This window comes from Notolepis coatsorum (assembly GCF_963971535.1).
Source record: "Notolepis coatsorum genome assembly, chromosome: 11".
NCBI classification, from domain to species: Eukaryota; Metazoa; Chordata; class Actinopteri; order Aulopiformes; family Paralepididae; genus Notolepis; species Notolepis coatsorum.
The window spans coordinates 22,582,108-22,607,644 of NC_140175.1; the positions used below are offsets into that span (position 1 = coordinate 22,582,108).

At 43.6% G+C, this 25,537-nt stretch overlaps 1 protein-coding gene across 1 annotated transcript in view; it reads left to right on the plus strand.

Annotated features, from left to right (window-relative positions):
• The first annotated feature begins 2,551 nt into the window (after positions 1–2,551).
• rapgef1b (Rap guanine nucleotide exchange factor (GEF) 1b) overlaps positions 2,552–25,537 on the plus strand; it is a 97,711-nt gene continuing 74,725 nt past the window's right edge. The window contains 1 exon segment of the mRNA XM_084324716.1: positions 2,552–2,834. Within this exon segment, the coding sequence (XP_084180842.1) occupies positions 2,807–2,834 (28 nt within the window). The 5' untranslated portion in view covers positions 2,552–2,806.

Genomic DNA, 25,537 nt, shown 5'->3' on the forward strand with positions numbered 1-25,537 from the left:
CGTTCGAGACAGGGGAGGGTAGAATTGGATCATATGAAATTGGGATGGGAGAAAAATAGAAAAACACAACCACGGCATTCTAATACTGCCCACTGAGCAGCTGTACAGGAGCAATTGGGAGTTAAGTGCCTTGCTCAAGGGCAAGTCGACTGTATACAACAACCATCAAATGCACACAGCACACACACCCACACGCACACACTCACTTAAACAAACAACACACTGCAGCACCCACTCTCCACACTTTAGATCACACAAACACACTTTATATTTATTGATAAAGGATTTGCACTACAACTCATACACCTACTGTAAATTGTACCTAAATTGCACCTCACCCCATTTCTGCCTTGCACTATATAGTATTGTATATTAGTACACTGCATAGTATATTGTATATTATATGGTAACTCAGTTACGTCTATTCTGCATCGAACATTGTACATATGTCTATACTGAACACTGTGACCTCATTTTTTTACTTCTAATTTACATGCTATACTATGTTATTTTATTTCATACTTATCTTGTCTAGCACAGTCTCTGGAGCGTAACAGTAAGAAGCATTTTGTATAAAAGTATTCTGTACTTCTGTATGACAACTATTAAAGAGACTTGAACTTGTATAGTTGATGAGGGAGAGAAAAGCATGACTCATTCCCTACCTCCTCCCAGACTTTTCTGTTGCTCTGGGGATTTTAACTACACACCATCCAGTCACACAAGTCGGCTCCTCTAACCCTTAAACTGCCACTGCCCCCCAATGAAAAGGTCAAGGAGGTGGCCAAGCTCTACTATGGTGGTCCAGCAAGATTATAATGCTCTCCAAATCTGTGTGTAGTCAGTGATTGGTTTGTAGATACTTCACTCAATCTGTAAAGTCCCTGAGTGGAGGGCGGGACACATACAATAGAGAAAACTTCTAATAATAATAATAATAATAATAATAAACAAAATAAATGTGTATAGCACCTTTCATACAAGAATTGCAGCCAAAAGTGTTTCACAGCCAAAATAGACATCAAATGAAATAGACAGAATAAAAGCAGTGCAGAGAATAGGAAAAAGGGTAAAACAATGTAATAACAATACAAATATTGACTCACAGTTTAAAACCTGAGTATTCCCTGTTGGTCATAAATCATTTAGTTGTCTTTTGGATCTCCTCCGCTCGAACAATAACAACAATAATAAAATTGCTCTCATTTACAGTACATTAATCACAGTGTGGATGTAATGAGTCAGAATGTATTAATTTAAAACTTAAAAGGCTATGGCGAAGAGTTACTTTTGAAAATATTCAGTGAGTTAGCTTCCCTAATGTCCATAGGTAAAGTGTTCCATAGCTTTGGTGCGTAAGTAGCAAAGGCTGAATCCCCGATTTTATAGTAGTAGACTAGATGATCGTAATGTTCTTGGAAGCACATTTTCATGTTCCATTTAGGGCTTTGTATATAAAAAGGAGGACCTTCAAATCCATTATAAATGTTACCGGAAGCCAGTGCAGCGTAGCTAACACTGGACTGATCCTCTTGGTTCTAGTTAATAATAGCCTAGCTGCAGCGTTTTTAACGAGTGGAAGTCTCAGTTTTTTTCTTTTTCGGGATGCCACATGCCAGTAAAGAGTGCATTGCAGTAGCCAGGTCGACTTGAAATAAAGGCATGGAACAGTTTTTCAGTGAATTGCTCTTATCAAAAGTGGGTGCTTCAATCAGAACAATATCTGTTGTCAGGCATGGATGCCAATTACCTCAAACAAGGCAGTGACTGAAAATAAACGCCAGGTGGGATATTATAAATAAATTGCTATTCATTGGATTCAATATTTGTATTTGTCATATATGCACAGTTAAACAGACAGTTTAAAATCTTACTTTGCTAGTTGTCCCCCCCTTCACAGAATCACAAAATATAGACTTAAACTATAATTAAAATTAGTAAGAAAAAGTTGAATGATAAAATAAAGAATCTTTCAAATATATAAATAAAGTAGAAAAATAAGGCACAGGGGCATTTTAAAAGCTTGCATTTGTACTTTATTGTTTGCATTTTATACTTGACTTTGTACTTTAGGTTGTACTTTAGTTTGTATATTGTATATTTTGTATAGTGTTTGGCCTTTTTTCTTTTTACTGTACAATCTCAGGGCCTCAAGCATTTCACTGTAATGTACATTTATATATGTGACAAATAAAACAACTTGAAACATACTAACAGTATTGCACATTCAGTTCATAGTAGTAGAGTGGGTAATTAAGTTTTGGGGAGATATGTCCGTGTGTGTGAGGTCTAGTATTATTTCATTCGATCCGTCCCTATATATCCCTTACCACCCGCCGGATGCAGCATAGCAGGGTGTTCACAGTTGTTTGAACTGAAATTGAAACCCACCCATCCCCTCTTGTTGACAGATTGACATGGCTAATTCCACACGCGAGGGGGCGCTGTTACGCAGAAACGAGACGACGGCACCCCTGGTCCTAGTCCTAGACACTGTGTGTGCGTGTGTGTGTACCCAGAGAGAGAGAGAGAGAGAGAGAGAGAGAGCGAGAGAGCGAGAGCGAGAGACCGTTTTCGCCCGTAGTCCGTACCGATGTGTGGCGGCTCTTCTTGCCCTCAACAGCGAGACCATCCCATGGACACGAGACGGTGTCGAACATGAGGGAATACTACTAACCGACGGAGGCTCGCGCCACACAGGGAGGGAGGCTCGCGCGCAGCAGCGGCGGGGATTTTACACTCGGAGAGCCGCGCGACGGTTATTGTTCAAACCGGAGAGAATCACTGCTGCTGGCTCCTCTAGAAAATGTCGGGGAAAATAGAGAGCAAGCAAGGTAAGAAGAAGAGCTCCCCCCGGCGAGAGAGAGAGAGAGACCCCCCACCGCCGCCTCGGGATACCGTTATCTCAGGGGGGGCGGATAGGCTTTATTATTATTGCGGGGTTCTTCACGGGACACTGCTATTATATTCAGCGTGGCGGCGACCGACATTGGATAAACATTTGCCTAAACGTCGGTCGGTCTTTTTCCCTGAACGGTTAGCTAACGGTCTGTCTAACGTTAGCTTGTTGGCTAGCGGCTAGTGGGAGAGACGCCATGGGAAAACTATGGAATGGCTACTAGTAACAACACTGGACTGGTTTCCCCCTATGGCGTCTCTCTAACCAACTGTGGTTGTTGCTAACGTTAGTAGTAACTTAATAATAGTAATGAATAGTAATGTTAATGGTTTTCCCCCATGGCATCTCCCTTCAACCGTTAGCCCAACAACCAAACCTATAGCTGATGTGTCTCCCCCTGCCTGGCTAGCCGATACGTGTGAGCTGTTTTCTTGGTTTATTACTACTAACATAAGCCAACGTTCGTGTAGGTTACTTACTATTCTTATGATTAAATACCCATTTTATATTTTCTCTCCTTCCACTGTGCCATTACTGAGTCTGGTAGGGGGGCGTTGGACTCGCCAACGGGCATGGTTGTGTCGCTTTGATCATACTAGCCATCGCAGTGCTAATAATAATAAAGACGTCTGGTTGATCGTCTGGGAAGAAAAACGTTTCCAGTCAAATAAAATTGAAGTGTGTTGCTACACATTCCACCTGGCTGGCAAACACACTGTTACCGTACTAGCGACCACACAGCAGCCAGTAAAGCAGCTATAGCTGGGGGTTATGGTGGCAATACTAGTATTGATTGATTGAACATTGTATTAACAGATTGCAGAATGGGTACAATACAGTACAGCTCAATACACACAATTGTTAAGGGGATGCTGCAGACCAGAGAAAGACTTTCGTCTTGTTTACATCAGGGTCCCCCATTTGGCTCGGTTATCTGTAAACGGTGTACAAATACTCTCCAGCTGCAGTGTTGTTACCTAGAGTCCGAGTTATGCTGCGTTCACGCCCAATAAGCGAGTTAGCTAATGTGTGTTGATCTCATTTCTCCCCCCACATTGTGCACGACGTGGCATATTTGGTTTGGTGTGACATTTGTTGCATCTTGTTGTTGTGGAGCGACGACACTGATTTTGTTATTATGCAGCGTTTCAAAAGCAATTCAGATTTTTTTTGTATGATGAATTGAAAATGGGGGACCCTGATGTAAACAAGACGAAAGTCTTTCTCTGGTCTGCACCCCCTTAACAATTGTGTGTATTGAGCTGTACTGTACCCATTCTGGCAATCTGTTAATAAAGTTTTCAATCAATCAATGGATTGAGTAAAACGAGAGGAAGCAGAGGGTGGTCTCTCTCTGTCTGCTTTTGGAAGGAAACTTTATCCCCAGCCAGCCAGACTCTCATCTCCCACCCCACCAGCTGTCTCCCTGCTTCACTTCTTCTTCTCGATCCTCTGCTCGGGTTGATGCCTGCTGCAGTTCACTTCACGCACGCACACACGCAATTCTTTGCAGGCGGGGAGGGGGGTTGTCATGATCCACCACTAGCTAAGTCATTCTTCTCTAAACAGACGTAAAAGTTTCCGATGTCGTGTGTGTGTGAGCGTGCGTCCCAGTGCAGACAGATGACCACATATGGTCACATTTAAATAAGAAATGTACTAGCTACTTTATAACACTGTACAGTGTGATGATATCATTTTATATCATGTAATGCAAATTAATAATATCATCTCTACCCCAACCAACCACCCCTCCCTCCATTGCACGACATGTGTATACAGACACACACACACACACACCTCCAGTGTAGCTAGTGTGGCTTTCTACTGCCTGGTTGTGTTTACTGGGTCACCTGTTGGCATGTTGTCTCTACTCTGTTCCACATGTGCCCAGGCATCGATCCCAGATATGCAGCAGACACTAGACAGACACTCCGTGCTGTAAGCCAGTGAGCTGTAAAGAGGGGCGAGGCTCTGACTTCATGCTAACATTCAGGACAAACTGACTGAAGCACTGGGCTTGGATGACTCTCTGCAGCAGCGGCTCAAGCTAGTGAGACAACTTGTAAAGTTTTGTTCCTTAGAGAGAGAGGGAGGGAGAGGGGGAGGGAGAGAGAGGATTAATGAGTCTGTTGTCTGTGTGGGCTCAGGGTGTCTGGAGACACTGCAGAAAGAAGCCCTGTCTTAAAGCCTGACAGTGGGGGGGAGAGTCTGAAGCAGGGAAAGGTGGGGAATTTGAGAAAGTGGAACAAATGATATAGTAAGGAAGAACCAGCACATTGGGGATGCACTGACGTGTTCTTTTGAGGTTGATATACTGATACTGTTAATATCCCCCTCACTCATATCAGCAGATAGTGATTTTTCTTATGATTTCAATCCAAATGCGGGTTCATGAACGGGTTCATCTTGGCAGACAAGTGTATCACTATCTTCAGATGATATTAAGTGATATCATGTTTGTAGGGTGGTTATAACACTAGCAAATAGCCCAAAGGACAGAACCATGTAAATGAAAAGAAAGATTTAAAGTCTTTGTTAGTGGTATTCTATTGTTCGTTTGGCACTTGTATTAAGCAACTAACTCCCAGTAAAATGTCACAAATATGCCAGTTTTACAGTGTTGCCAGCAATCCTCTGTAGAAATACAACACAGTACCAGTTAAAATTGCACTTTTTAAAGCCACGATCTGTTGGTACAGATTGTTTGTCGATGTGTTGGTGGCACATTCCTAGATGCAGGCCAAGGCCTTGTGTTTGAATATCATCAATCACAAGTAAACCCGTGCATGCGCACACCGGACCATACCATGTGTGTGTATCGTCATGCATAATTCATAAACAAGTCAGCGAGTCTGACTGACTCAGGATTGCCAAATCTCAGACGAGAATTATGGCCACTGTTTGCTCTGATGCCACTGCTTGAAGCAACACACACCTCCTGATGTCAACGGCATGTTGTCTGTCCTGGGGGCTAAACAACACTTGTCACCGACTCAGAAGTTGCTACCGTCCACTGTGGAAGTCACGGGATGTCACCTTTGAGTGCGGCTAGAGGGTGGTGCCTGGCTGTCACTGTCCCGACTCCAATATCCCCCCACCACGCCTCACGTCACACACACACACACACACACACACACACACACACACACACACACACTGTACACTCGACTCCATCCCATCACTGGGGCGGCTCCAACAACAGTAACAAATGCTGTGCTTATGGTGGTGTCGCCCAAAAGCTAACAACAGCAGGAAGCCAATCTCACATCCAATGCTTTCCTTCCACAGTGAGAAAATGAACTGGGTGGAGGAAGATTGAGTGTGTGTGAGGCTGTGCGTGTCTTTTGTCAGAGTGGGTTTGTGCCGTTATCTGTGTCTTGTTATTTGTGTACACTGTCTTGGCTCTGGGTATGACTGCCTCAGGAAGAGGGGAGGCCTCCTCCAGGCTGTTTGGAATGCAAGATGAACGAGGATCTGTGTACTCTCGAGCAGAGAACTGACTATTAGCCTAGGGCTGTGACGACTAATCGACTAAGCGACAACTGATGGATTCGTTGGACTTGGGTGAGGGTCTATGTTGTGCTGTACCTCCATGGCCCGTTGTTGAAGCCATTTGATGTATCATAGCAAAGCCTGTTAACACTTTGTTTGTGTTTTATGTTTTTATTTGTTATTATTTAAACCGTTCAGTTCTTTCAAACTGAAGAATTCAACTGGTTTTTGTTTCATAACCGTCAATTTGCAAGTTGTTTGAAACAGCATTTTTTATTCATCTTTTCAATAGATTAATCGACTATCAATAGTCGTTAGTTGCAGCCCTAGTGTGTGTGTGTGTGGATGGGGTGTTCTCATGGACATGCGTCTGTACTTATGTCTGTTACTCTATTGAATGAGGATGCTATAGTGATGTTGTGAAACATTAGTTGCATTGACATCGCCTTCCTCCACAACATTTTGTTTAAAATCAGACATTTCTGTCCAGAGGGGCCCTCAAAAAATAGGTCAAAATCCTTGTTATTATGTACAGTTGTTAACTTGTTGCTATTGTGTTAAGTCCTTGTTGTCATTGTGTACAGTTGTTGTTGTTGGTGTACAGCTGTTCTCAATCACTGCCAACGACGAGTATACTCGTTATTGGGCGCCAAACGTTGAACTCCAACAACGAGTATACTCGTTATTTGATCGTTATTTCTTTTATTCGATATTTCTATTTGCTATTATAATTCTTTTTTTAAGCAGCCCCACAGAGGTTTATTGTAAAATGCGGCTTGAAAATGTTTCTTTTTACCTGGGAATCGATATCCGGTACCCAACGGTAAAAAAAATTCTGTACTTTACTCTCCCTTTCTGAAGTCTAAACTTCACAACACACAATCTAAAACCCCTTACCTCCCTCTCCCAAACCGATCTTGTATCTCAATGGGACTTCCTGGTTAAATAAATTAAAAAAAAAAAAAAAATGCGATATTTTAAATTTTTTGGCGATTTGCTAATTGCATCATTCCAAATCGCGATTTCGATTTAAAATCGATTAATCGTTCAGCCCTACTTTATACCCTTGTATCTTTCTCTGTGGGACAGCAGAGAATGTTTCATGTTTCCTTGTCGGGCGAGGGCAGCCGTTCTGCCGGTTCCATCGAAGCGCGTCAAATAACCCCGATCCATATGTTGTGGTGGATTATGCCGTGGGCCAAATGGACATTGGATATACCAGATGGCGATCAAACAATTGAAATATTATTTTTGGAATACTCCCGATCACAGGTCAGAATGATCTGACGTCAATTTTAGCTTGATCCTGCAATGCTTTTACACCGATCGGGCTGATAAGAGTTTTTAGTGTTTAATGCGAATGCCCTTACTGACAATCAAATAATTAGAAACGACCCCCCCCCCCCTTTCATGCATTCATGATGGAACATAATACCTATGATATAGATTTGATTTTGGGATAATAGCGTATACAGGCAAGAAATGTCAACGTCTATAGCAACGTCTAACATCAGGATTTCATGAATTACCCTAGACCGCTCTAAAACATACTTATATTCACCACGGTATAACACGGGAACGTATGGATGGAAAAATGTATTCTTTCTCACATATTGAACGATAGATAGGTGATGTCAAATGGGCCATAGTATTGTATCCATAGCTATAATATAGATTATATAATATAGTTAGGCCTAACAAAAAAAAATGTGGTTCCTGTTGGTTGTCAGTTAAGGCCATTGGTAGGTAGGGAATTTATTTAATTTAATTTCTTATTTTATTTTTTCCCACGGCGACTATGGATAGGGAATTCTTAATTTTTTTTTATTTTTCACGACAAAATGGATGCATGTACTAGTCTCTGCCAGCATGTTTAATATCCATATATTGTTGCTTTTATACGGAATGTACTAAAGGTTAAAATACAAAGACACTGTACTCCAAAAGTACAATGTACAAAGGTAGTAGTATTAAAAATGCCACCCCTACTATTCACTAAATATCCCGACATCAGAGAGCTGTGCAAATATTGTGAAATACTTGCTTTTTATATATAGTCTCATTCTTGACATGGACTGCACTTTTAGACTAAGATTTAATAAAACGTTATACATTTTTTTTTTTTTTTTTATATAATTTTTGTATAAGCTCATACAATATATTTGGGTCGCACATAAACGGGGAACAAAATAAGCACCCGCCAAGCGCCAATGGCGTGTAGATTTACCCTTTGGTTGGTAAGTTATGGAGGCTACTCGCCAACTTTCTGAATTTTCATAAAAGAAATAGCTTCTGTGTCAGCAGTCGCTTCTATACGTGACGTGTGTGTGTGTCCGTTCATAGCATGAGAGGAGTGCACCGCTTACTTGAAATTGTATGCAGTGATGAACGGTCTTTCCCAGTGGAACACAAGTTACTTAACGTTACACAGGTCGAGCTATGCACGCCTAGCTTGCTAACGTTAGATAGCAGTGTTTATAAGGAGTCGTCTGCCAACAAATATGTTGTTTCAACAAATGTATTCACAAAATTGATTACCATCCAAACATTATTGGAGACTCCTGTGACCAGTAAGTAGGTACTACATACGTCTCAACTTTTATTAACTATTTTGACTGGTGCAATATGCGCAAATGTTCTACGTTATATGCGTAAATGTCCGCTTTGTGCCTAAAGTCAAGACTTGACAGTGTGTGTATGCACACTGCAACATAGCTGCAGTTAGTCGCTTGTTCACCAACCATCTCAACATTTGTATCCTAGACATGTTCAACAAGTCAAAGGAAGACAAATATTAGCTAGCGTTAGCTCAAAAGCACAGAACCAGACGACTGTTCCGCTACCTAGCGATAACAACAATAATACTTCCGGTCAGGGGTTTCAAAATAAAAGAGCGAAGTCTAAAACACAAACTTTTTTAAAAATGAAAACGAAAAAGATTGGTTCCGTCTCCCTGTGGATGTACACACAATTATCTATACACGCAGAAGCATACCTACTGGATAGAACAATGATTTGTGATTGATTGGTTAATTGGAAATCTTATTGTGTTTAATAGTGTTTTTGAGAGAGTATTCGAATACTCGTTCAGAAATACCGAGGAGTATTCAAAGCCTGTAAAATGTAGAGCCATATGAAATCCGTTTTATTTTTTTCCAAATTCCATTTTATTTTTTTCCAAATTCCGTTTTTTCCGTTTTAATATTTCAGAATTCTGTATTTTGCTTTGTACGCTCATGTTACCATCAGAAATAGTGTCTAATAAGTGGGAATTAATAAATGTCCACAATTTAATAAGATATAACAGTCCATTTAATAGGGCCGTCTTAAATACTTTGAAGCTTCGAAGCTTCGTTCGATGGTCATGGGATTCGAATATGAAAATAAAATTTGATTATTTAAAAAAAAAAAAAAAATTATATATATTTTTGCAAAATCAACTCTGCCTCTCTTTGTTAACTACAACAAGCAATGCTGTTTGTTATTTAAGATGAGGTCGGACTCGGCACTGACAGATTTGTGTTCATTGTGCTGCTTTTATAAAGCCTCAAATGACGGCTTACAATATTTCATGAAAGCAAAGTGTTTTGTTTGTCTAAGATTTTAAAAGGTTTAAACTTTACAGCACTGACAAAGTTGAACAAAGTGCTGTACAAGTTCCACAACATAAAAAAAAAAGTAGAACATTTTTTTTTTAAATTTTAAATTTTTTTTTATTATAGTGGATTCCATTTTTATTGCTCAATTCCGCGATTCCGTCCGCGATTCCGTGATCGCGGATTCCATATGGCTCTAGTAAAATGGTATTCGGAACTGCCCTACACTAAATATATATGTTTCAATAAATTATCTGCATTTTAAACTAACACTGACTCATTCCTTCAGTCCACTCAAAATGATGCTAATATTCCTTATGTTGTTTATAATATTAATTGGATATGAGAGTATTATATGTAAGGGATAATGTATAGCTACATCTCGGTCAGCTATACATTATCTCGGTGACCTTCACTATGTTTAGAACACCTCGGCGAGGCGCCTCGGTATACTAAACTCCGTGTGTCGGTCAATTATTTTGCGACAATGACCGAGTATAGGCTATACATTATCCCGCTTATTACATGGCTAACTTACTAACAATATACCTAATTCATTTTACACCATCGACAAGACGAGATCTAATGCAGACGCAGTTGTTGTGTGGCTCCGCTGTCATTATTATCGCCGGCAGGTGTGTCTGATTGCACTGATGCAGTGTGTGTCAGTGGGCTTGATTGCTGCAGCTGCGAACAGCGGTCATTATTGCTCAGCAGAGGTCCGTTATCGAGTAATAACGGACCTCTGCCGAGCGCTATTGACCAATCACAATCAAGCATTTTGGCGAATGTTAAAACGCCATGTAATAAAGTAATAATAACACATGGTGAATGATATACTAAAAAGCTATTTATCATTTTTGGCTGGTAAAAAATCTGCCTGGCTGGTAGTTTTTTAAATCTACCAGCCACCTTCGCTGGTAAGCCAAAAAGTTAATTTTGTTCCCTGCACATAAATCAGCAGGGTCGGTCGGCAACCAGAACCAAACTATTTTTTTTTGTTAGGCCTTATAGCTCTACAAACAAGGTGACTCAGTCCTATCTTTTAAAGCGTGGCAATGCGACCACAGGGCCATGGCTAATCCCCGGCAGTCAATGAGTTATTGTGTACAGTTGTTGTTATTGTGTACAGTTGTAACGTGTACTGTTGTTGTTGTTATCGTGTACAGTTGCCCCCTGTTGAATTGAGTTGCACTGCATTTTCTTTTTTACACTGTTCCAGCTTCTTGATTTGGGGGAACAATTCTTGGTTGACAAAGGTCTTGTATTTGTGTATTTTTGCACGAGACCATTATTTCCCCCATGGAGACACATGATCTGAGTGTGTGGGCATGTCTGTTAGTAACACACAGTCACTGGAGAAACACAGGGTTTTATAATTAGCCCTCTGACTTCTCTGTGACCGGACAGTCAATGCAACAGCCGGCTGCAGCGGAACTGATCCATCAGTTCCTTATTTTAGCCTCCCTGCCCCCAGCATGGCTGTGTCTGTGTGTATGTGTGTGTCTGCCTGCCTGCCTGTCTGTCTGCCTTTGTGTGTGTGTGTATGTGTCTCTCTCTCCGTCTGTGACTGTTTGCGTGTGCCTTTGAAACAGTTGACACAATTATTTGAGTTTACTCTTCAACATTCCAAGACTTGACACATAGGTGCCAGTCATCTTGATGGCTCCATGTTAGGTCGGTGGACAGTCCCCTGTACACAGTCTCTCAGACTGAACCAGCCCCTCGTCCGTCATATAGTATATAAGCACGAGACCCTGACACCTTGCACCGTTTCTGTGAGCGGGTTGCTGCTGCCTCTGCAGTTGTGATTACAGAGGAGGGTTCAGAGAGCCACAGTGGTTTCTCTCCCATTACTTACGAGTCGCCCCGCTGCACGCTTTGGTTCTTGGGTTTGCGCTGCAGTTTTGAGGTTCGCTGGCAGCGAGCGTTTTTACCCTGCCTTTCCCACGGAGCGGGAGGCTCGCCGTTCACCATACAGACCCGAGCCGTGTTGTAATTAGGTTTGTGTGTGGAGGGAAGGAGGAAGAGGAGGGAAGACTTGAGGGCGGAGAGAGGCAGCGGGGCACTGGTGGGAATCGAAGTTCCTGCACACAGCTAGAGAGCACTGGAGAAGCACTGAGGGACTGGACTTTGGATAATGATTTAGACAAAGGATATCAAGAAGACGGCCAGTGGACGCTCTCTAACGAAACCACCTTCGAAACTGAGGAGGATTCTTACTAGTGTTTTTTCCCCCCCATCCAGGCAAAGAGTTACATGAGTTATTCCAGATTTTAAGCCGATTGATTAGACTTTTTTTTTAAGCCCCGCCCCAAATTAATATGATCTGGGTTTCAGGTGTTGTTTATCTCTCCACCTTCATCTTGTCCTTGAGACTTCCTGCCTACCTAAAGGAGCTGCTTACATACGACGATGCTGCAGCTCTCTCCAGCGCTGCGTGAGGTAGACACACACACACCCACACAGCAGGTTCATCTATCTCCCGCACGGCTTAATCGGATGCGTGTGTGACTGTGCCATACATCAGGTCTGTCCAGATAACTGCAGTAGGCTGGACCCTCTCCAGGACCACCGACGACTGTCCAGGCCGGATCACAGAGAATCCCCCGCCCAATCTGAAAGGATTACACAACCTCCCCGTCCCCGGTCTTATTTCTCAGACAAGAAGAGCTCTTAAATAAAATAAACTCATGTGATTGGGGAAAATCACTGTACGCTTGAGTACAGCTCATCTTCTTTGAGTTTTCTTTTTTGGGGATCTGGAGCGTCAGGGAGTCAAGCTGGATGGATCATAAGGTGGCATTTAGCGTGTGACTAACTCTGGATGCTGGGCAGTCGCAGCCAAGCGAGAGCTGTGAAAATGACCAGTGTGGCCATAAACTCATCATCAGTGTACATAAGCGGTAACCATCAGTAGCTGAATTATAGCACTTCCAGCACTAAGTGTAAACAGTTGTTTGGCAGCAGCAGTTGGCTAGGTGGCTCGCCAGGTAACTCTGGAGCAGTAGTACAGCGGACTCGAGCTTCCTGGATGGGAAACATTGTCTGGAGGAGCCAAGCCTCCTCCGAGGACACGGACTCCTCTCTTCAAGGAGATCTGGAGGAGGACACAGGTAAATATCCAGACAATACTATTGTTGTCCTCTCTTTGAGAGGAGCATGTGAACTGTTGGCTTGCTGGTTGTTTTAATAGCTCTCCTGTCCTGTCAGACGTCCAACTGTCTGTTAAAAATACTTGTGTCTGGTTGTCAGAGACATGGTGGTGATAAAATAAGTAAGAAATAAGGTCTTCCATCTCGAGATCTCCTGTATATCTGATTCAAACAACCTATAAGGTTAAGGAGGGAGACTGGGTCAGATAAATAAAGAAAAATCATCAGTGTTGTGGCTTTAAATTATATAGGCCTAGTTTATTTTTACACACAACTTTGCGATCTGGACAATTTGAATCTGTCATTCATGAGCAAGTCGGAACACACACTGTATTCACTACCATCGGTTTCCAAACAATTCTGAACTGAATTATTGTCGCAGGTTTTCTGGAACAAATGCGTTCAAGAGTTCCTTTTTCGCTAGCAGTTTGCACACCATCACTTTTCATCTGTTCAGTAAATGCCTACTCGCATTGTTCTTCTTTTGGGACGTGTGTTTCTTTCTCAACGACTGCTATTCCAAGCGCTTCCCAGTTCTGGAGCTTTTATGTAAAGAAAAACAGGCATGCTGGCAGAATGAAATGCAGGGGACATTCCTCGCTGTGCTTTTTGTGTCGTGTGGCTTTTTGGTAGGTGCTCATTTGCTCCAGCCGAAGCCTTGGGTGTACCCAGCCAGAGGAGGCTGCTCCACAAGGCCACAACCCCCCCCCCCCCCCCCCCCCCCCCCCACATCGCCTGCCTGCCTCTCACCGCCTTCATAGCCCTGCTCCAATCCATTTCCCATCGTCTGATCATATATCGGTACTTCCAGGAAGCTTTGGACACGAATCCCAGACCGTAACATTAAAGGATGCGTTGGTTTTGGTCCACGTCACGGTGTTATTTAGCACCGCGCTTTTGCCCCCCCCCCCCCCTCCATGGCAGCGGAAGCCTGTTAGCTGGGGGCTATGCGCAGGGTTAACTGTGTTTTGAGTTATTAATGTTTGGAGTGAGCTGCCGCCTTCCCCCGTTAAGCTGCGTGAGCTGAGCCACCCCGGCGAGCCGCGAGCACGGAGAGGTTCCGTAATTGAGGTGGTTGAGTCCATCACGGTGTAATTACACAGTGCCGAGCGAGCGCCATAATGCCTTGTTTTGAAAACACACCGTCTGTGGTGTACTGAGCCTAATGAATCTGTGCATTTAAACCCAGTAGGCAGGGAAGTGTCAACGTGTGTATGTATCTGTTAGTGTGTGTGTGTGTCTATCTCATCTTGTCTACCCTGACCAGCCCAGTCACCTCAGCTGTGATGATGGAGCTAATTAGGGATCCGTAGAGTGAGTAATGGTGCGTGTTGCAGACAGGCGGACAGAACGGTGGCCGATCTAAAGACCTGCTACGGTGGCCAGGGCTTCCATTCAGCTGAGCCGGCCATGCAGCACAAATGCTACTGCTGGCCTGGAAAATGACCCCCCCCCCCCTTTCCTCTCGCGCTACGCCGCTGTGTCGAGTACAGTGGATTTTCTCAGATTTCGCCACATTTTTATCGAGGCGACATCGGGTTCAGTTTGTTCCCTGAAGCCTTCCTTCTTAAATATCACAATCATGTTAAAAACATGGGAGCATGAGGCATGTGACCATATTATCAAACGAGGAGGTATCTCTGATATGAAAAATGCATTGTAATAATAATAACATGATATGACTTGACTACAACTGGCCAACAACTCATAACATTTACATTTTCCTTATTGTCTTTTTAATCATCCATATTAAAGAATAATTAAATAATAGCCTGAACGCTTTCCATCATAAGCAACTTAACATTAATTTGTATTGCAAGTAGGGGTGTAACGATGCATCGATTAATTGAAATGCATCGATTCTAATGTGACGATTCAACTGCATCGATTTGAATATGTTAGAATCGATTATAATCTAAATTAATCTAAATAAAATGTATTTATTAATTTATTTATTTTAATGTTTTTTTTGTGTGTATTGTTTTTATTGACCTATAGTCCATTCATGCTGAGTGAATCAGTTCCCCCAGCCACATTTGTGTATAATTTCTTTTTTGGGGAATTAACTGATCGAAATATTTTCGAAAAAGATTTATCGAATCGAATCGTGGTCAAATGAAGAGATTTCATGATGCATTGAATCGTTGCCTGAATAATCATAATATAAATTAATCGTTGTGAGGTCGCATCGTTACACCCCTAATTGCAAGTGTTGTATTGCAAACTTGGTAGACTAGTGTATGTCAAATCGTATCATGATCAGAGAGTGCATTATATCGTGGCTTGATTGCCTCTTATCAGTCAGTAGCCCATATATAATCCTGAATTTTCCCAAGGGGATCAATAAAGGAATATCCTTATCTTATATCCTTAATTATCTTATCTTCTAATGTAAAATAGACCTGAGCATGTTTCCAGAGGGTATATATGTGTATTTCCTGTAGCCTGAGCACACCGAGCAGCAGCTAGAGGGGCAGAGCTAGCGTCCGAGGGGTACGGGACGGGACATGTGAGGATCTGACGGGCTGGTGGAATGCAGGTCTCCAGACTTCTGGAAGAGTGTTACATGTTTAGACAGGTCAGGGTTAGGGCTGGGCATCGTTTGGAAATGTTCTTTGGTACTACTGATGCCAGTTACCTTAAAGTTGATACTGGGCCTGTACTAAAATGGTACTTTTTCCGATGCCTATGAATATATCAAATAAAAGTGTAGAATGTAATCCAGTGGCCTACATTCCTTAGACTATAATTATTAAACCTTTTTACCATTAGTTCTTCCAGCTGAAAGGTGTCAAATACAACTCTATAAATTTATAGGCAAGGCAACACGACTGCATATGAAGTCAATTTAAAGATGTGACTGGAGGCGAGTGAACAGTGTATATTTAAACTTGAGTGAGAAATTTGCCAGCCGAGATGTCGCAAATATAGGTATATCTTAACAATGAATATGAAATGGACTGCTATCTATGAATGTTCTGTGGCATATAGATATTGAATAGGTTACATTTAGAAATGGTCATGTTCTTGTAAATGTCAACATGGCCACTGTTGAGACCAGACTCGGCATGTTTTCAGGCCAGTTTTGCTAGTAAAGCGAGATAATATTCCTTGTCAAGTTCCTTGTCAAGTTGTATCTGTATCAAGTTGTAAACGTACAGTAACTGATTGATCATCGGCCATAGATGATACCATTGCATTCAGGGATAATGGTTGTGTAGACTACTACACAAGTGGTTGGACTACCATAGTGTCCTTATACCTGTACCACTAATGGGAAATAAGGATTTGTTCTTAACCCTTTCACTACCACACTACAGATTATTAAACTTTCACAACCACACTACAGAAGGTTAACCTAGAAAGCCTGCTGGAGGTGCTGCGATCCTGACTGGGACCTGTTTGTTTTTCCTGCCTGTGGCAAGTAGCTACGAGCCAATCGGCAGCCACCTTAGGTTAGGAACAGGTGGTGTAACTGGATGAAAGTTGACGTGAAAATGTTGTAACACGTGATGTTGTAACATATTCCGGTAGAATCATACTCTGATCAGACTACAGACATGATTTGGTTGGTGTAAAAAAAAGCACAGACTGTGTGTGTGTGTGTGTGTGTGTGTGTGTGTGTGTGTGTGTGTGTGTGTGTGTGTGTGTGTGTGTGTGTGTGTGTGTGTGTGTGTGTGTGTGTGTGTGTGTGTGTGTGTGTGTGTGTGTGTGTGTGTGTGTGTGTGTGTGTGTGTGTGTGTGTGTGTGTGTGTGTGTGTGTGTGTGTGTGTGTGTGTGTGTGTGTGTGTGCATCTGTGTGTGTTTCTTTGTTTGTAACAGAAAAAAACAACCCAAACCTTTTGATTTGTCCTTACCATTGAATGGGCCAGACATCGCAGTGCATGCACCTAAACAGAATGTATGCATGGCATGCACAAAGAAGCACACGCACACACACACACACACACACACACACACACTACATCCATCCCATCATCCAGTGCGGTAGCAGAGCCTCCAGCTCTCCAGGCAGAGCGTGTGCTTTCAGCTTGAGTATGTCTGCTTTGGCTTGACCCATTTCCTTTTGGACATCCTCCCCTCTCCCCTCTTCTCTTGTCCTCATCATCTCCTCCCCTCCCTTCTCTTTTCCCTTGTTCTCTTGTCCTCTTCTTCTCTTCTCCTCCTCTTCTGTCCCCCATAACACTCTTCTGGAGGCCTTGTGCCTTGACTCCTGAAGGGGGAAAGTGACCGGTCTATAGTTAGCTTCACCTCCACACGGTCACACAAGGCAGAGGGTATTTTATTCCAATAATGGCAATAATCCCCTTACAGGGAAATCACTTTCCGTATGAAGCCGGACAAAACAATGTAAAGGAAGGAGGCATTTAATTCGAGACGTTGGGAGTGAAATAGAAACTCGAAACCCAGCAGTGAGATCGATGGGACGGAAACCGGGACGTCTCCGGCGTCAAACCGCTCTCGGAGAATGCAGAGAGGTTGACAACTTGACAAGCGGCCTAGGGAGAGGAGAGGACAAGAGTGGGATTGTAAAGACTCACTCCAGCCTGGGGAGAGTCGTACCACTCCTCGCTCTTCTGCTTGGAGCCATTTACTCACAACAACGCCAGTGCTTAGTGTTCTCTCTCTCTTCTCTTTCTCGCTCTCCCTCTCTCTCCCTCTCCCCCTCCCCCTCTCGTTCTAAAGCTGTGAAGTGGCTGGTGCTCCAGAGGCTGAGTGTGTAGCCGCGTCACTCTTGCCTCTCAAGAGCTCCATAGTGTCTCCCACTATGCAGAACCAGCCAGCTGCCGTCGCCCCTAGAACCGTGGATTTATCTTCACGGATCAGACACGGCGTCTGTTCTGTTGTAGTCGTCGTCGTGACTCGTGACGTCGTCTCCCCGTGTCTCTGTTGCTGCCTGGTGTTTGGGAGATGATGGTGACAGACAGCTGGTTATTTATAGCACGTCGTTGTGGTCGTCGTGAGTGACGAGCCTCTTGGTCTCACCCCAGGTGAACCGGCGTCCTGCCAGGCTGTGCCTCTCTCAGCCAAGCGCAGCCTGCTGAGTGTCTCTTGGCATGGTGTGTGGATGCTGAAAAATGCAGTCGACTATATGGTAGCCCTCCTCCGCACAGATGGTCACCCGTAAGGGTCAGACCGCTATGAGTGTGTGTGTGTGGGGGGGGGGGGGGGGGGGGGGGTAGATGGACATAGTGGGTGAGTGAGCTTCGCCTTATTTTATCTGTGTGGGTTTTGAGTATGTCTGGCAGCATTTTTATATGTGTGGTAAGGTGACTGGGGGATGATCATTTCACTGTGTGTGTGTGTGTGTGTGACTGTGTGTGTGACTGTGTGTGTTTCAGTATTCTGTGAGGCTGGCTGGCCTCCTGCGGTGCGGTGAGGTGAGTCAGCGCATTGTGGAGCTGCAGTGCTGCTGTGTTGGGTCCAGGCAGCGGAGCCTGTCTAGAGAGAGGGAGGGAGGGAGGATGGGAGGGGCTCCGGTCAAGGGGGACAGGAAATAACCACTGACCTCTTGGCGTCGAGGGGAAGGAACAGGAGGGTGGGGTACCTACTAGGGTGAGGTGTGTGTGTGTGTGTCATTTCCCGCTGCCCCACCTTGCACGTGCACGGACAGCCCTCCAGCGTAATGGTCTTCACAGACTGTAAGCGACATCCCGCCATGCTGCGGACCCCATATAGTAGTCTCCCTGCAATTCTCATGTGAATATATAGACAGGCAGGCAGTCGTGTGGTAACTATAGAAACTGCTGTATCCCTGGCGGTAAATCATTCTACCGTAATATTCGCTAATGTTCCGGGACTAGCTAACGCCAGGCCGCCTGACAGGCATTAATGTAGGCTATTATGATAAATTATGTTTTGATACTAAGGGCCACTATTATTCACCCTGTCGCTTCTGAACAACAAAATTATCATACTTGCTAAAGTGACCAATGCAGCGGCGCCCAACATAACGAGACGAGAGATGTTGCACAAGGATCGGAACTATGCAGCTGCTCTTTTTTTTTATGTCCAAAACAAGAAGGTTTCTCCTGTTGTTGTTTGAATGAAGAGATGTTTCTCTGTGGTTAGCTTGAAGAATGTCTCTCCTCCATATTACATTTTTCTTTGGTGATGCTGTGCATAGCGCAGTAAAACGTTTAAGACCACTGTGCCCGTGAGACGAGGCCGAACGGGACAGTTTCACGGGATTGCGTCCGCCTTTTGCTCCGCCCGCCAGCCAGCCCGCACCTGCTCATCTCTTATGAAATTAAGTGTATCTGTAAAACAGGAGCGACTCGTACCACAGAGACGTGGTGTTTGTTAGGACGGGGCTGGCCGATATGCCCCTGAGGTTTTATGTTATAACGGTATTTCACTGTATCGTTTTCCAGTACAAATTACAATGTAATATCTTCTTTTTTTTATGTCTTTTTATCTTGTACAATTGTCACGGTCGGGGGCGACAGTGGCTCAGGAGGTAGAGCAGTGGTCTGGTAATCTGAAGGTTCCCGGTTCGATTCCAGCTCCTCCTGGGCAGCGTGTTGAAGTGTCCTTGAGCAACCCACTTAACCCCTAATTTCTCCCGATGAGCAGGCTGGCACCTTGCTTGGCTGCCTCCGCCGTCGGTGTGTAAATGTGTCAGTGAATGTGAGGCATAAGTTGTAAAGCACCTTGGACAAAATGCAGTCCATTTACCATTTAAAATGTTTTTTTTTTTTTTTTTTGCTTTTTAATACTTCTGTGAGAAATCTTTATATAATATCTTAAATATATACAGTATCTATTTTATTTTTCTATATATCTCGTGGACGCTGGTATAATAAATCCATACCTTTGCATTGATCCACGGCAGCAGTATACCTTCATATTCGGTGCACCTTCCAGCCCTACGTGAGGTCTTCCACGGCCTGTAGCCCCTGACTTAATCTTGTTGGGTTCAAAGGGTTCAGCTGTTGAATTAATAAACCTATCCTGCTGGAATCCCAGCACTCCTACCTAGGGGTGTGTAACGATGCATCGATTAATCGAAATGCATCGATTCTAATGTGACGATTCAACTGCATCGATTTGAAAATGTTAGAATCGATTATAATCTAAATTAATCTAAATTAAATTGACCTGCTATAGCCCATTCATGCTGAGTGAATCAGTTCCCCCAGCCACATTTGTGTATTCAAAATCTTTTGGGGAATTAACTGATAGAAAATTAATCGAATCGAATCGAATCGTGGTCAAATGAAGAGATTTCATGATGCATTGAATCGTTGCCTGAATAATTGTAATCCGATTTAATCGTTGTGAGGTTGCATCGTTACACCCCTACTCCTACCTCTTTCCTTCATATGAATGATGTAGGTCTATTCCTTTATACTCAACCAAACCCCCCCCCCGTGGATCATCATGACCCTGTCACTTTCTGTAGACATAGCTAATGTTACTGGCCTTGTATCTTATACTGCCTCTATGTTATTGTATTATACCTCCCCCCCCTGTCATGGCTTCATCATCAAAAGGGCTCCCGTGTCATTGAATATGACGGAATAGGAGGAGACTAGGCGTGTGTTGTTTTTGTTATTGTGGTTATTGTTAAAACCAGGCCCTGTGGCATCCTCTCGGTTGCCTTGTCTACTGGATGAATAGTTTATTGAGGCTCTTTTGTATATATGCATGTTTACTTCTCTGAGAGCAAGTGGATGCTTGTGTGCATGTTTGCACGCTGCCCTGCCCCTGTATTATGTGTGCGTTTGTGTGTAGTGTTGTATATTGTACAATTGAGTGACCTGGCCCTCAGGCGCCCCCCCCCCCCCTCCATGGTTCTCATACTACCCCACCGAGTTGGTGTGCCAACTGCTCCCATTAACTACCAGTTGTTAGTTGAGCCAACAGGGTTTTCCATGTTTACCAGTAGAATGAGGGTGCCGTCTTTCCCATACATAGATTTAGTCGTGGTGGTGGCCCACCACAAATGGATTTTTCCAACCTATATAACTAATTAAAAGTGCTAGGGCTGTCCTTGACACTAAAAAAAATAAAAAGTATTGACCTCACTATAAGACAACTGTGATTATAAAACTCTTTATATATTTTTGAAGATCAAATATTATTATTTATTTAAGAAAATTAAGCTGGGGTAGCCTTCCATCTCAAAGTGGAAAAAATAGAACCATAGGTTCAGGCTCTTATCTTATTATTACTCGCCACAATTTTAAAGCTGATGGTATAACTCCTCCTCAGTACTCGGTTAACTCATGATGATCAGTAAAACGGTGACCTCTATCTAGAGTCTAGACAAAAGAGCCCCCGCTTGCTTGGTATTGTGTTTTGTTCACTTGTTTTGTTTTGGTCTGACATCATGCATAACTTATTATACTGTGAAGATCAGTAGTGTAGTAGTGGATGCAAAGCTATTAGCTTACATTACGTACGGAGTCCTGTGGTCGGAGGCCTGGCCGGGTTCCTATAGCGAGCTGGAACTGCAAACAGGGTCTTGAAACAAAACAGTTAATCCACACCATGCAGGCAGAAGGGTGTTTCTAACACTAAATCATCGTCCTCCAGCACTTTGGATTCTCCTATCACTTGGCACTATTTCTTTTCCTGGCAAAAAGCCGGTGTGTTACAACACACTGGAGCCGTTTCACAGGTAATGCGGCCCACTGGCTGTTTGGAAAATGCCGGAGGAGCGTGGTTTTTGTTTTGGAGGTGGTTAACCCTTTCCCTGTATGTCATGGTGTGGATTAAAACTCTTTTGGTTTCGTGACCCAGTCTGCTGCCTGTCTAAAGCCTCCCAGTTCACTCGGAAACCCGGCCAGAACTCCGACCACGGGACTCTGTAAGTAAGCTAATAGCAATAACAACACTACTGGCAAGTATTTCATACAACTTAATGTCCCAAAATCCCTTTAAGCTCCCACATATATATAGGCCACTCTGTCTAGCACAACATTGAGCTGAAGTGAAAGACTGTGACCTTAATAAAGGTACTCTGTGTTAAAACAAAAACAAAAAACATGTTTTGAAATAGTTATTATAATTATAATAATATTTCAAATAGTTCTCACCGCCACCGTTAAAAAAAACATTGGCCCCAGTTATCTGTTTGCTGCTTTTCCTTTTCATCCGATTAGTTCCAGTTTGGCAGTTGTTGATTCCATAGCGAAAGAAAGCAACAACAACAACAACACAACCTCCTCTGGTAGACTGACTGGTTGCACATGACAGACCCGGAGCCACCCGGACGGGAGATGATGAAATATGCAGCCCGTTCTAATTAACACCAATCATTTTTGACAACAATATATATATATATTATAGAGAGAGAGAAAACCCTTCTAACAGGGAAAACACATGAGGGATGGCTCGCGTGTTGTGTTGGCCCACTAAATGTTCAGAGTACATTTCCACAAAGGAGCAGCTTGTGCCTGCAGACAGCGGGCAGTGGGTCCTCCCTGTCCCCAGCAGAGCTGTGAGACGGGCCTAGTGAGCGCTACTGATGGCCTGGTCTGTAGGCCCAGGAGGGCAGCCAGTTGAATATGCAGCACACAGGGTATGTAGGACAGCCAGGGCTTTAGTGTGTAGCGGCTAGGTTATTTTCTTTTATGCTAGGTGTGTGTGAAACGTGCTTGTGTGCGACGTGTGAGAAGGGAGGACACAATAGTTAATGGGTGTTGTGTCTCTTTTCCTCCTCTTCCTCTGGGGCCACCATCTAGCGCTAGCCTGTTTTTAGCGGGAGACCTAATATGAGCCGTCCACCACTCAGCCGCCCATATAATCAACACACACCATTAGAGAGCAGCAACGACACTCCCCCAGGCACAGACGAGACACAGAGAGGGAGGGAGAGAGAGAGAGAGAGAAACATAGATGGAAGGAGGGAGAGAGAGGATGATACCAGTGAAACATATATAGGAGGGAGAGGGGGAACTATAGAGAAACGTATAGGAGGGAGAGGGAGAACGACAGTGAAACATAGATGGAAGGAGGCAGAGAGAGAGAGGGAGAAGGGTAGTGAAACATGGATAGGAGGGAGAGAGGGAGAATGATAGAGAAACATAGATAGAAGGAGGGAGAGAGTGATAGAGAAACATAGATAGAAGGAGGGTGAGAGAGAATTATAGAGAAAGTAACATGGATTGAATGAGGGAGAGATAATGATAGAGAAACGGATAGAAGGATGGAGAGAGAATGATGGAGAAACACTGATAGAAGGATGGAGAGAGAATGATAGAGAAACATGGATAGAATGAGGGAGAGAGAGAACTATAGAGAAACATAGATAGAAGGAGGGAGAGAGAGAATGATAGAGAAACAGATAGAAGGAGGGAGAGAGAATGATGGATAAACAGGGAAGGAAGGAGGGAGAGAGAATGATGGAGAAACATGGAAGGAAGGAGGGAGAGAGAATGATGGAGAAACAGATAGAAGGAGGGAGAGAGAGAATAATAGAGAAACAGAAGGAGAGAGAGAATGATGGAGAAACATAGGCGAGAGAGAGAGAACGATAGAGAAACAGATAGAAGGAGGGAGAGGGCGACGGGGCGGGCACTCTGGTTGGACTTCATACTTTGCTAGTTGAACAGAGGTTGCATTGAGGCAAGCAGCTTGTAAATGTTTATGTCACGGCACAATACACAGTCCTAATGGTCCCGCCCCCTTCCTCTACACCACCTCCTGCTGCCCTACATTTCACACAGAATGGAACCCTATTCTCTCAACTTGTGTGAAATGCCTCAATGATTCCATACTAAAAACCACCTCAACCAACTTCATCATCACCACCGCAGATAATATTCCTATATCCTGTGTTATATGTCTCAGTTGTGTCAATCACCGTGGTATGCGCAGTTGTCTTTTGATGACATCTATTAACCCTTTTCTCAAGGTGTGATCTTGAAGATATATAGCAGTGACTCATAGGAGTGATGGTGCCAGGAGCACATTCTGCATCATCCATCGTCATCGTCAGCCCAGCCCATCAGCCCAGAGCATCATATGTCTGTTTGTGGTCTCACCTCTGGTTGGGCTTGGGAGCAGATGATGGCTCTAGCAACCTTATGAAGAAATACTCTCTCTCTCCCTCCATCTTTCTGTCCTCCATCTCATTCTCTCTCTCTTCCTCTTTCCATCTCGTTCTCTCTCCCTCTCCCTCCCTCTCTCTCTCCCTCCCTCCCTCTCGCAAACACAACGCTGAAGACACATGACCAAACACGTGTGCCTTTGCTCCACACAGTATAGCTGTTATGTTTAGTATTATAGATCTGTGTTATGGATGGTCTGTGTTCCCTGTCCGCGCTCCGTTAGCCACGGAGACCCTGCAGACCCTCCCACGCTGCAACACCACCGTCATCACACTGATATTTACTCCTGACCACTGACCCACAGCTGAGCTGATGGAACTGCATTACAAGCCATTGACTTATGAGGGACATGTATGTGTGTGTGTGACTGTGTGCGTGTGTGTGTACACGTGTATCGGAGCTGGCATGTTGATGGGCGGTGGTCTGCTCGATCCGGGTGGGAATCTATTTATCTATTAGTGAGTCGAGTCGGCATGGACCGTGATTAGATTTCGATTATTGGGGGGGGGTTATCACTCGATGCCACTTGGGTTGTAATTTTCAACTAACTCTACAGTCGTTTTGGAATAGATTTTCCACTAATTTGACTGCAATAATTAATTACTTGTAAGAATACAGTTATTAGCCCGCAGCATTATTATGGCCATCACTGTGAGGGGGAAAAACAAACCAAAACAACTGTTAAATGTAATATCAGTGAAAGAAATGATTGATTTTGAACTCAATTAAGCTTGATAGGTACCTCGACTTAATGCACTTTACTGTTACATTTGCACTCTGGTTAGATGCTAAACGTATTTTTGTTGTACTGTACTTGTGCTGTATAATGACAATGAATTTGAATATAATCTTAGCCCATACCTTGTGGTCTTCTGTTAACTGTCTCGCAGTCAAAATGTCTTTGCTGTGGCATTTATGGAGGTTCACACTGAGTTGAAAAAGACCATATGCTTTAGATGAGAATACGGGGGGGTTGGGAGCGAGTGGGTGGGTGAGTGAGTGAGTGAGTCTCAATACTTTGATCATTTCCAGTGATACCAAATAGTCCACATTGGACCGTTTGGACTTCAAAAATCCATATGAAATGAGATGTAGAATACACACACTCACACACTGTCACACACACACACACACACACACACACACACACACACACACACACACACACACACACACACACACACACACACACACACACACACACACACACACACACACACACACACACTCCTACAGTCGTGTCTATTGTATCTGCATACCCTATGGCTGTGCTCTGTTGATGTGTCTGTCATCCTGTTCCTTCCTGTGGCTCAGAGAGGAGCGTGCTGCTCA